We start from the raw sequence: 13,718 nt of genomic DNA, 5'->3' as shown, positions 1-13,718 counted from the left end.
TCCTTTATTACAATGACTCTTCTTGTTTGGCATGCCCAGACTTTCAGTGTCTCACACTTCAATCTCTTTTGCCAGTCCAAACAAATGCCTTCAACATTACTCAGAGGTAAGTCTCTAATTTTTTTCACTTTCACAACAATACTGTCCATGTAGTTTTTTATTCCATAATAGGTAGTATCCAGAACTGAAGACCATATTCCAGCTTAGGCCTTACACTGAGAAAGCAGTTTCTTTCCCTTTGCTCATTAGCACTACAATTCACTTGCTCAGTGTGTAATCCGTACAGCTTCTTCTGCAGTTGACATGTAAGGAATTTGGTACTTGTGCACTTCAGTGCCTCCTGCATGTATTGCTTGATACTTAAACAATAAATTCTAAAGATCTCAAATAACAAGCCCACAATGAAAAGAGCATAACATCTAAAATACATTATCTAATAAAATGCTTAGTTAACCTATCATAACACAGCAATTAATGTATCCAAAACTAAAGACAAAGCACTGTTTTTACACAGCGCATGCCACTTCTTGCAGAAACAGCATTTATTGGACTACAAGAGGTTTTATGAAACATATCCTGTAAAGCACTGCTCAAACAGGCAACGTTTCCAGAGCTTAAAAAGAAATTCTAGTTTATAAGACAAGCTACTCTAAAGGAAACTAATCAACAGAATAAAAAACCTGCAAGAAGGAATCTCCAAAACCAAAGCTGACTGCTATTCGAATTTCAAGGAAACACTCTAATGAAAATTTTAGTATGGTTTTGTTAATAAGTAAATTCCTTTCTTCTCAAAATATAAGTAATATTGTTTAACAAGCTAGGAGAACACCAATAATTTAAGTGCATTAACAAATCTTTTAGACAAAAAATGAAGAATGTCACATTGAATTAATTAATATACATTATATGCAACAGAGTACTAAGCTGAACATATACTAAACCAACATTTTAGTCATAAGATACACAAGTATATGATGACATGCACATTGTTTTTTCAATATAGCCTCAGAGAGAGTACTTAATGTCATTTCTTAAACTATCAGATTATATAAATGCAAAATAAACTGTTCAAAAGTACTTAAATTCCTGCATTCTGCTCCTGATTACAATTTCAGCCTTTGCTGCACAAATTCTACCTTATAAATAAGACCACTGCTATCGTATAGCACAAAAACACTTGCTTGAGACTGATTATATTTAAATGAACTTTCACAAGAAAATAAATTACTCACTCATCCAGAACATGAGGATCCTCAGGACTTTTATTTTCATATTCTAAAAGCTCAAGGAAACTCTGCATATACCTGAAATAAGCAAAAATTATAAAGAATTAGTTCAAATACTTAAATATAAATTACTTTTGAATTTTTTAAAATCTAAAGACTACAAACTCATCTGAAACAACAGAAGCATAGCACACAGATCTCTGCAAAGACTAAAATTACGTGTAACAAAGGGAAAGAAAGAAACTCCAATATACTATATTGAGTTCAAAATTATTATTTATGATCCTACAATCCACGTTCAGGAAAACTGCTGTGTGAATCACAGAATTATACAATAGTTTGGGTTAGAAGGGACCTTTAAAGGTCATCTAATCCAACACCCTTGCAATAAGCAGGGATATCTTCAACAAGATCAGATTGCCCAGAGCCCTGTCCAACCTGAGCTTGAATGTTTCCAGAGATGGGGCATGTACCACATCCCTGGACAAGCTGTTCCAGTGTTTCACCACCCTCATGGTAAAAAAAAAAATTCTCTTTTATCTAGTCTGAATCTACTCTCTTTAAAATGATTACACCTTGTCCTATCACAACATACCCTACTAAACAGTCTGTCCCCATCTTTCTCCTAGGTTCCCTTTAAGAACTGAAAGGCCACAATATGGACTCCTCAGAGTTTTCTCCAGGTTAACAATCCCCAACTCTCTCAGTCTGTCCTCAAAGGAGAGATGTTCCAGCCCTCTGACCATCTTTGTGGCCCTCCTCTGAACATGGTCCACAAACTCCATGTCTTTCCTGTGCTGAGGACCCCAGAGCTGTACACAGTACTCCAGGGAGGGGGTCTCACCAGAGTGGAATAGAGGGACAAAATCCCCTGGTGCATCAAATCAACATTCCTTTTCTTCAGGTAGGTCTGTAATTTCACGTAACTTAACTCATCCCTAGATCTTGTTTTCCTGGTCATCCCCTCTGTACAGATGTTAGTTTACTCCCACATTCCTCTGAGAGAAATCCAACCATGCTAACAAGACTGCACCAAACTGGTCCTACCAGCTACCACAGTACTCCAGAGGAGTACACCTTTCACACTCTCAGTAACTGCTGGGCAGTGCTCACACACAGTCAAGGTCTTTTCTGCTTCTCACACAACCCCACCAGCAAGTAGTCTGGGGGTACACAAGAAATTGAGAGAAAACACAGTCAGGACAGCTGACCCCAACTGACTGAAGGGATATTTCATACCATACGACATCATGCTCAACATATAAAGCTGGGGAAATAAGAGGGTGGTGCTCAAGAGTGATGGTATTTGTCTTCCCAAGTCATCATTATGTGTAACAAAGTCCTGTTTTCCTGGAGACGGCTGGACAGCCGCCTGCCGGTGGGAAGTAGTGAATGAATTTCTTGTTTTGCCTGTGTGCATGGCTTTTGCTTTACATATTAATCAGTCTTCATCTCAACCCACAAGTTTTCTTTCACCCTTCTGAGTATCTCCCCCATCCCACTAGGGGGCAGTGAGCGAGCAGCTGTGTTGGTTAGTTGCTGGCTAGGCTTAAACCACAATACCAGTACACTGTATTTTAAATAAACCATGTTATTTTAACACTGTGTCACCGTTTGACTCGGGTTTGACAACAATGCTGTCGATCCCCTCCCATCCAGGGAGGGAAGGAGAGAGAGATAAAGGGAGAGATTTAGCTGAATTGAAAACTAAACTACACAGCTTTAATTAAACACTAGTGATAAAAGAAAATATAGATACAATTATATACAAACATGTTCAGGTATGTGCAAAAGCCTCTCGCCTCCCCCCACACCCAGCAACTCCCACAGCACTCTCCTTAGCTGCAAACAGTCCTGAAAAATTCCAGAGCTGCCAGATAAAGCACAGAGTGATGCGGGTCTCTCGAGGGAGAGCTCGAGCCTGGGGGTTGACAGTGATGGATGGCAGTCCTCCCCGGACATCAGCCATGGACAGAAGAGAAGGGAAGAAGAAGCAGGAAGGAAGTTGTCTCCTGTGATCTCTGACCTTCCTCTGAGCTTACATAGATATACGGAACGGAATATCTCTGGCCAATTTTGCTGTCCATCTAATTCAGCCTCCAAAGCAGGGGTCATAGATCTCCCTGTGCTGTCTGAGCTGGCAAGAGTTAAGATGTGACCTTCAAGACCCAGCAGTTAGAAAAACATTCCACTGCTACCAGTCTCAGTTGAGAATGTGTCCTTATATGCACCCCCATTTTATTCACACTGGAAAAAGTTGCTTTACTCTCTGAATTTATGCAAGACAAATATCGTGATATTTGTCACAAATATTGTGATATATATCACAAATATTGATATATATATATTATATATATATTATATATATATCACAAATATTGTGATATTTGATAACAAATCACGATCACCCTTAATCCTTCATTTCAAAGAGGTATGGGTTCTTCAACATCATCTGCTTCATATGATTCAAGGTTAGTCAACTTAATAATGGGTTCAGGATGGGAAAAAAGTACCATTATTACACTGAGCAAAACACAGTAATAAACAATCAGCAAAGAAACTCCAAAATGAAAGATCAGAAAGTGGCAGACAAGGCACTGAGGCAACTCAGGGCATCATCAGTTTGGCTCTATGAAGACAGCAAGATGAGCTTTTGCTGTCTTGCCAAACCAGGCAATGTCATGTAGAAGCAATAATTAAGATTCATCCCTATGTCCAGCTTTGGTCTGCCTCCAGTAAATACCTGACTCTCCACCATCAGTCTTTGCTACCTCCTTCAGTATTTCTTTGACAGGTAATGAGAACATATCTAAGTTATTTAATCCATAATTGTTTCAAAGAGGAAACTAGCCTTCTGGACACTTTCTGTGAGTAGAGAAAAGGATACCATTCCTGGAGCATCCTTTTCTTGCAAATATATTTAGGAATTTAAAAACCCACATAACCTAAGACCACCAGCATTGTCAGATTCGACCAGTTCCCTCATGCAGTGGGTTGCAATTTAACAATAATAACCATTATATATTATATATTGTAACAATTTATAATTAAATAAATACTTGCTGTCTTCAATTTGTGTGGTAAAAGGAAATCAGGCAAAATATTTATTTGATTCTACACAGAAAAAGCAATCTATGCAAAAAGTACCTGCATGATTTCTGTGAAGGAATCCTATTCTATTCCTCAAATACAAGTTGATCTCTTGTCACTGAATTAATACGTCTACATCAGCATTTTTATTTTCAAATCTAAACTTGTAGTACAGTTTTCCAAAGAATGCCAAATAATCTTCATTTAATCCATGCTGATTATATTTGCAAAGTGGTTTGAAGACTTAAGATCAGGTTCTTCTCAGAAAAAAATAAACTGGAAGCTGCTATAGATGTGCATCAAATGTGAAACTGAAGGCAGCCATTATGACCTGAACCAGTAAGCAGGTCAAAACACTATGATGTCTCCAGCACAGGCACAGTGCGTGCCAGGAGGCAGACTGTGAACTGTCATAAGTACCCTACACACAATCACATTTCCCGTATTACATAAAAGACCAAACGCTGCAAGTGTCAGCAAATTTGCCAGCAATCACTGCTCTACTCTTTATGCTCCTGCATCCCATCCTTTCAAATCTTCCTCCTGGTCTGAAATCCTTTCCTACTTTCTGTTGCCACCCTCCCTGTTTTGTGGAGGTCTTTATTTTTTTTTCCTCGCCCTCTCTTTGTTTTTCTCCACACCTCAGGTCCATTCTTCTATGTCCATTTTCATAAAGGCAACAATAGCTTTTTCTGCCTACCAAAACACCCAGGAAGCCTTTCAAGGAAAAGCTGCAAGCCAGCTTTTCAAGGAAATTCAGAATCACAGAATCATTCAGGTTGGAGAGATCTCTTGAAATTATCTAGTTCAACCTCCCTGATCAAGCAAGTTCAGCTAGAGCAGGCTGTCCAGGACGGTGTCCTGTTGAGTTTCGAGTATCTCCAGAGATGGAGACTCCACAGCCTCTCTGGGCAACCTTCTTGTGGTGTTTGATTACTCTCACTGTAAAAAAGTTTTTTCTTATGTTCAGATGGAATTTAATGTGATTTAATTTGTATTCATTGCTTCTTGCCTGTCAGTGAGCATTACTGAAGAAAGTCTGACTCCCTCATCTTCATTCTCTCCCATTAGGTACTGGTATCTGCCCGCTTGCTCAGTCAAGCCTTCTTTTCTCAGATTGAAGAGTCTAGACAGCTTCCCATCTGAAAGATGCTTCAACAAATCTGTGTTGTGAAAAAAATGAGAGCTTCTCTCAACACGAAGTAAATCAGAAAAGTTAACAGGAAGCTGCTCACCCCCATCTGTCATCATATATTATGAAACTCCTGTTTCTGAAGATCCAGGACAACCATCACACTTGAGAAGCAACACAGCAGACGCTTTTTACTACAAACCTCCTACAAGAAATCTCAGATACCAGCAATCCTGTGCTGATGTTCAGAATAAAACAGAAATTAGTATTTCTGGTACTGGAGGTAGCTGATACTTGGTTTGTGTGCTGTGTGGATAAGTTGCCTACCATTACTGGTACGCTGTATTGAGATTTATACTCAGTTTATTGAAATGCTGTTCCTAAGACTGCAGCACCTGGAATAAACAAACATCATGACTCCTGTATTGAAAGATCAGCACTTTTACTAGAGCATCAGGCAGGGACAAGCCAAGCGTTTCTCTCATCTACTGCAGAAAGTTATTGTCTGAGTCAGAAAAAGACTAAAGCAGGTCTCAAACAGAAAATGCTGCCAAACATCATCACCAGTCTTCACTGCAACCAGGAAGCAGAACAACTTTTGAGGTCATTATGCTGCAGACTCAACACAGCACCAATGAGGAACTGAGAGTTTCTGAAACAAAGGAAAACTACACAAAATAAATTCTTTAAACTAAAGAAAGTCATAAATGTGTTAAGAAATTTCTCTTTAATCTCTGTGGTGATGAAGAAACTCTGGAAACAGGCAATCCTTTTCCTTCAGAGTTATCAACAATATTTATATGCCTATTTCTGATTTTAAATTAAATAAGATTACTTTAGAAGTTCAGTTCATTAGCACAAGCACTATATCCAGCAAGTTGAGAGGGACCAGCCCAGAGAAAAGGTTAACTTCAAATCTAAGTTATTCAAATTTCTTCCCTCACTTATTATTTCTGCCAATCCCTTGACTAAATGAAGCCAGAAAAAAAGTAACCTTATGTCTACAAGTCTAACCCACTACCCAATTACTACCAGTACACATCACCCGAACTGTAATGTTGTAATACCCTACACATTATCCCAAGTCTCTAAAAAAAAAACCTCAAAGCTACAAATGCCTTTCTTTTATTCAGTTGTGATTTCCAGTTTTTTCACAAAATTCACTCCCCCCAAACAGATAAAAATTTTACAACTAAGTAAAAACTTGGTTACACAGAAATTTATAACTGTGGTTAACTGTGATAAATACTTAACAACAGAATCACACAGAATCTTAGGGGCTGGAAGGGACCTCGAAAGATCATCTAGTCCAATCCCCCTGCCCGAGCAAGATCACCTAGAGCACATCACACAGGAACGTGTCCAGGCGGGTTTTGAATGTCTCTAGTGAAGGAGACTCCACAACCTCTCTGGGCAGCCTGTCCCAGTGCTCTGTCACTCTCACAGGAAAGAAGTTTTTTCTGGTGTTTATGCAGAACTTCCTGTGTTCCAGTTTGCACCCATTACCCCTTGTCCTATCACTGGACATCACTGAAAAAAGCCTGGCTCCATCCTCCTGACACTCGCCCTTAACATATTTGTAAACACTGATGAGGTTGCCCCTCAGTCTCCTCCAAGCTAAAGAGATCCAGCTTCCTCAGCCTTTCCTCATCAGTGATTTGTTCCACTCCCTTCATCATCTTTGTGGCTCTGCAGTGGACTCTTTCAAGCAGTTCCCTGTCCTTCTTGAACTGAGGGACCCAGAACTGGACACAATACTCCAGATGTGGCCTCACCAAGGCAGAATAGAGGGGGAGGAGAACCTCTCTTGACCGACTAACCACACCCTTTCTAATGCACCCCAGGATACCATTTGCCTTCTTGGCCACAAGGGCACATTGCTGGCTCATGGTCATCCTCCTGTCTACCAGGACCCCCAGGTCCCTTTCTCCTACACTGCTCTTCAGCAGGTCAGCCCCCAGCCTGTACTGGTGCATGGGGTTGTTCTTCCCCAGATGCAAGACCCTCCACCTGCCCTTGTTGAATTTCATCAAGTTTCTCCCTGTCCAACTCTCCAGCTTGTCCACGTCTCACGTAATGGCAGCACAGCCTTCTGGTGTGTCAGACACTCCTCCCAGTTTAGAGTCATCAGCAAACTTGCTGAGGGCACATTCTGTACCCTCATCCAGGTCGTTGACGAAAATATTGAATAGTACCAGTCCCAGTACCAACCCCTGAGGGACTCCACTAGTCACAGACCTCCAACTAGATTCTGCCCCATTGACTACAACTCTGAATTCTTCCTTTCAACCAGTTGATGATCCACCTCACTACCTGACCATCAAGACCACACTTCCTCAGCTTATCTACAAGGATGCAGTGGGAGACAGTGTCAAATGTTTTACTGAAATCAAGATAAACCACATCTACTGCCCTACCATCATCTGTCCACCTAGTTAATTCCTCATAGAAGGCTATAAGGTTGGTCAAACATGACTTAGCCTTGGTAAAACCATGTTGACTGCTCTTAATGAACCCCTTATCCTTGATATGCCTAGAGACAGTGCCAAGAACAAGCTGTTCCATCACCTTTCCAGGGATGGAGGTGTGGCTGACTGGTCTATAGTTACCCGGGTCCTCCTTCTTGCCCTTCTTGTAGACTGGAGTGACATTTGCTATCCTCCAGTCCTCAAGCACCTCTCCTGTTGCCCACAACTTACCAAAGATGATGGAGAATGGCCTAGTAATGACCTCTGCCAGTTCCTTCAGCACCCACAGGTGTATTCCATCCAGACCCATCGATTTATGGATGTCCAGATTGCTTAACTGATCCCTAACCCTACCCTCATCTACCAAAGCAAACTCCTCCTTCATCCTGACTTCCTCTGGGGCTTCAGGGGTCTGGGGCTCCCGAGGGCAGTCTCCGGCAATAAAGACAGAGGCAAAGAAGGCATTCAGCAGCACTGTCTTCTTTATATCCTCTGTCACTAGGGCACCCACCTCTTTCAACAGTGGGCCTATACTGCCTCGAGTGTTAGTTCTATCTGCAATGTATTTGAAGAAGCCCTTTCTGTTGTCTTTGACCTCACTTGCAAGGTTTAATTCCAAGGAGGCCTTAGCTTTCCTTATGGCCTGCCTACATCCTCTAACAACAGTCCTACATTTCTATATTAACATTGTCTTCACCACCACCTGCCTAACAGTGAGCACTGCATTCATTCCTGCAATAGCTACTGTGTGTAAAAAAGGTCACTCCCTTTCATACAATTAGTTTATTTCCTTGAGTTTTCTTTTGGTTTGAACAAAAGAACAAGCACTCTTCACTTTGGTCTCTTGTTAATTACTGCTGAGTAGACTGAATTCTTGTTAGTCTGCCAAATATAATAATTCTAGAATGGCACATTTCATACATGAAATGATGAAATGACTGTAAATGCACATAATATCAACTCCAGGTTTTGTATATTTCTTTTTTTAACTGGAAGTTCAATATACTTTTGTTTTTTCTCTATGTGTATTTCACTAAATTTTTCCTTTAGAATATCTCTACCACCAAAGCCGTAAAATAGTGGAAAACTAATCATTATTAATCTCCAAACTACTCTAATGGGTCTTTCCAAGGAGATAGATTGAGATTTATAGCTTTCTCCAGGGAAAAGTATTAAAGAAAGGTATGGAAATTTGGTTAGGGTTAATTAAAATGAGAATTTTAAATATGACTGAGTAACATATTGTGCAAGCCTCACACTCACTTCAGATATTTTACATGCTCTGACCACATTCACTTTAAGGTTTTATTGTAACTCCTCAGCACATCACATTAGTGATTATATCCTTTATTATGCAATTCTGCCACATGTTCACTAATCTACCTGAAGTGCACTTTAGCTAGAGAGCATCCTCTCAAAGCTGGCCTAAAAAGGCCGACCTCTTTGGAACTAGGAAGCTGCCCATTAACTTTGAAAAACAGAGAATAAGTTGCTGATCCCTACCAGGCTGGTTGTTTATCTGTCCATTATTTGGAATTATTGCACTTCAAGCCAGACTGTATTAACTATGTTACTATTTTGCTTCACTTTATTCCTTCTCTTGCTACTCCATACATAAACTAAGTTACAAACTTGAACAGGGACAGTTACCCGTGGACAAGCTAAAATGCCAAGTCTTTTTTTTTTGTTCACTCTGTGAGCAATGTCAGCTTTATTCAGTAATAAAGTACCTATGTAGTACAAAGGAAGCCCAGCTACCTTGCCTATCCTCATTGCTGCACACATCAGGCTAAGGAATCCATAAAAAAAAGGAGGAAAAAAAAAAAAGCATATTTCCCAAGAGTAATCAAGCTATTAGTTGTATGATTTGTTAGGCAGCACAGGGCAGTCAAGGAGTGCAGTACAGGAAGTAAAGTGCCTACAGCACGATCATGAAGATGGATTAGAGAACCAAGAAGGAACAGGACTTGCCTGCAGCAGGGAACATATTCGCAAAAGTGACAAGACGAAGTTGCTCCCCAAGCGATCTATAAGGAACTAGGACATTCATGAAGGCCAGAATGTTACTGCCTGATTGGGCAGAGGATTGATGGGAAAGGATCTGTGCTGTACAGTAGGCAGGGTTAATTAATTTTCTTATTCCTCCAAAAACAAGTTCCATCTATTTACAGAGCCACCTTACTCTAAAAGTTCAATAAAACCTACTTTGAAGATGAGATGTCTGTATGTTTTGGCATCCCAACATTAAGGAACTGAGTGGGAAATCAAATTTTTAAGGTCCAGCTAATTTGGAGTGTCACCAGAACCACAAAAACACAAGCTTCTGGTAAAAAGTGGTAGTGTAAATAAATCATCAATATGATTGTGGCTATATAAATGACTGAAAATTAGCGAAGAAACAGATTAAGGTGAATAATGCACTAAATTATAGCTTTGCTCATTTGTGGCAAATGTACATTAGGGTTTTTTGTTTGCATATTAATAAATTGTCAAGCTTCCTCAACCTATGACATAGTAAAAATAAAGGATCATGAAATCTGATCTGAAAAAAAAAATCTTTATTTAAGTATCAAACAAGTGCATCAACAAGAGGTTTCTTCATTTTACTAGTTCACCAAAAAGCTTAACAGCTGTATTTGTATTTATTTTGCTGCATAAAATTCAGACATCTCTCTCTAGATATGTCTAAACTTCGTGTTAGGAAATTACAAATATGTTTTAAAACCTGCTGTGACCACAGCTGCTTAATACTCAAGGTCATTCACACTGAAGTTACTAAAACTGCTTTAAGTCTTTTTAGAAGCTAATTGACAGAGTTGATTTTACCCAAGGTTCATCACCATTATATCACAAGAATTTAGAATCTACAGCTAAAAATTTAAAAAAAAACAAACAAAAAAAAAATTAAAAACCTCTAAAGAGAAAAATAAGATATAAGCTCTTTAAATTCCACATCTATAAACAGGAAAACAACATGCTACAGTTACTCGTTACTTCTGATGCAAGATGACAAAAATATTCTTGCATAATCTCAGTGTAGATATTCTGTTCCACAAAAACAGTTAGTTACCTGAGGATCAAAATTAGAAGAACACTATGACAAATATTATGATTTCACACTTCCATCTCCGAGTTGGATGTCCACTTGGACTTATTCATCATGTTCAAGTCTGATATTTTGGCCCAGTTAACAGAAAACTACCAGTCTACAGCTGTGATAGTGCAAATCACATTATCATATAAAACACACGATTTGCACAAGGATCTTACAGTCATTATATATTCTTGAGACAGATATGTTTTCTTAAAGCAGTAGTATCTATTGTAGCCATAAGTGCTCCCACAAGTCCTCAAAGCTCTAAGTAAAAATTCTGAAGGGGGTATCCACTCTACACATCCATTCAGTTCCTTTGCTGGAACTGATCCAAATGTTGCTCGACTGTATTAACAGGGCAGAGGTATGTGTCACAGAACATATATTTAGACTAGAAGAATTATTCTGTAAAAATTATTTCTGTTTCTTCATTCACCTTTCTGTCCACATTTCACTAAAGACAGCTTCACAAATCATCCAGATTAGAAACGCCTAAAAGGTCTGCAGATTATCCACTCTCCTATTTGGCATAAAAGCTTCCAGTAACATCTGCCATATGATACAAACCTTCAAACCTTGCAAGCTGACACCTAACCACAAAGTAATTTTTACTGTGTAGCTCTACAGCATTTACATTAATTTGAAGCACTTAATCACTGTGTTTGAAGTGGTCATCAAGATAGGTAGTATTACCTTCTATAGGTAAACATACTTAAACCAAAGTATGTAATATCATATACCCTAATTTATATTTTCTAAGTCTGAAGATGGATAAATACAAGACCAAATCCAGCAGTTAACGTTCGAGTGTGGAATTTCTAGGCTCAAGGGCCATGACTGCACTTAACAGAAGCCTATAGCATTACTTGCTGTTACAGTTAGATAAGCTATTATTCACAAAGTGAAAGTTGTTGCATATTGCAAAGATATTTTTACATAAATTCTTTGGATCAAGTATTTGTAGGAAGAGAGACAATGAATATCCTATGAATTTTTTAGAGCTTAATACATACAAGGCAGTAGTCTCTAAACCTCACTGAACATGCAAGTTGGCTAGATATTAATTACTGTGGAAAAAATGACATGACTTTCAATCACTTTGGATATACACTAGTCACTACAAAGGAGAATGTTACTGGATGACAGCAGATTTTTGTCCTGTTCAGTAACTTCCATTGAATACCAGGTTATGTTTTTAAAGATTAGCAGTGAAAAGGACAAGGTATAAAATTTCTTCCAGTATTTTTGACAAAGTAAGAATAAGAAGAAAGAACAGCTATTTCAAGAAGCCATGGATGCAATACAGTAAGAAATATTTAAAAAGCTTTCTCTTGGAAGTTACTAACTGATTCTAATTATCTGGGAGACCACAGTATGCTTTTACTAATTTAGGAGACTAACTTACAAATTCTTATCTCCAAAATCCATATTAGAGTATTTACTTAACATCACACAGAGAAAAATGAAACTTCATTTTACAATGAAGTCACATTATAAACAATTCAAGGCAGAAAACAGACTTCAGTTGAAGACAATTCAAGTAGAGCTACAAATAAAGCAACATGTTAGTTTTACACTAACACAACTTTTTTTTAACTTACCAACTCTGTACTAGCCCAACTGAAGGCCTGTTAAGTAAGTTATCAGGCAATAAATTGACTTCTCTCATGGTGTTAGCTAGTCGCACAGGAAGTTCCTTCCGCAGAAACATATATGAAGTCTTCTCACATGCATTGTCACGACCTGTTAGAAGAAAGGGAAAAAACAGATGTCCATGGCAACAGATCAAATTTTAGACTTCCCAGTGCCAGATTTTAAAAAAATACTAAAAAAAAATCATTTTGAAAATAAAAAGTTGTAAAATAATTTATTTCATTACCCACCATCACTTCCCTCTCACTCCCAAAAACATTACACTCTTACTTACCTAGATCTTAATCCTTTTTCTATTACATTCTTCCTAATTTCATATAGTATTATCCTCTCTCCTATAAAATACTCTCATCCTATAAGTCAAATACCAAAGACTTGGTGTTAAGTTAGAAATAAGACCCCAAAATACTAGCTTTTACCAATACAACTTGTCTACTCGAGTGAGCTTTTTAAAAGTGCATGCCACACACACATAATGGAAGATAAGGAGTGAAAAAAATCCAATCCCACACAAAAACAACAACAACAGGAAAAGAACAGAATGGCAACAGTTGGTTGATATTTCGTGTCACAATCTCTTCAAATCTACTAACTATTTAAACATTTCAGCAGCACTGGGAAACACCAGCAAAGCTCATCATCCCTCCCAAGACTAGCCTACAAGATGCTCACTAGCCACCTGGCAAAGCTGCAGCTGAGGTTACCTTGAACTTCCACTTTTTAAACAGATTTTTATCTGAATATAAAAAATAAAAATCCTAAACTGTCAGAAAGCCAATTAAAAGGATCCAGTAAAATAACACTTTGCTTCAGACCTAGTTGGAACAGTGATTATTCAGCCTACATGAAACAGAAGACTGACATGACTAACAGCTTAAGCTGAATTAGTTACCAGAGATACCTATAAAACTTTAACTACAAATACTTGAATGTATAAAATGTTAAGACTCTCACCCAAATAGTTCAGATGGAAGATCAGACCTGACTGTACACACTTTTTTGTATTTTGCATTGTTTCACAAATGGGGGAGCTCCCCACCATAACTAGAGTCTAG

The 13,718-nt window shown here is 38.6% G+C and overlaps 1 protein-coding gene across 1 annotated transcript in view; it reads right to left on the bottom strand.

Annotated features, from left to right (window-relative positions):
- Positions 1-12,748, bottom strand: part of PDK3 (pyruvate dehydrogenase kinase, isozyme 3) — a 35,978-nt gene extending 23,230 nt beyond the window's left edge. The window contains exons 1-2 of the mRNA XM_009998491.1: positions 12,612-12,748; positions 1,233-1,304 (exon numbers count right to left, since the gene is read on the bottom strand). Coding sequence (XP_009996793.1) covers positions 1,233-1,304; positions 12,612-12,721 — 182 coding nt within the window. The 5' untranslated portion in view covers positions 12,722-12,748. The remainder of the gene's footprint in view (positions 1-1,232; positions 1,305-12,611) is intronic.
- Between the last annotated feature and the right edge of the window lie 970 nt (positions 12,749-13,718).

The sequence above is a fragment of the Chaetura pelagica genome, unplaced genomic scaffold (genome assembly GCF_000747805.2).
Source record: "Chaetura pelagica isolate M959 unplaced genomic scaffold, ChaPel_1.0 scaffold265, whole genome shotgun sequence".
Lineage (NCBI taxonomy): Eukaryota > Metazoa > Chordata > Aves > Apodiformes > Apodidae > Chaetura > Chaetura pelagica.
Note: the sequence above shows the minus strand (reverse complement) of the source record. Positions and strands in the feature narration are given on the sequence as shown.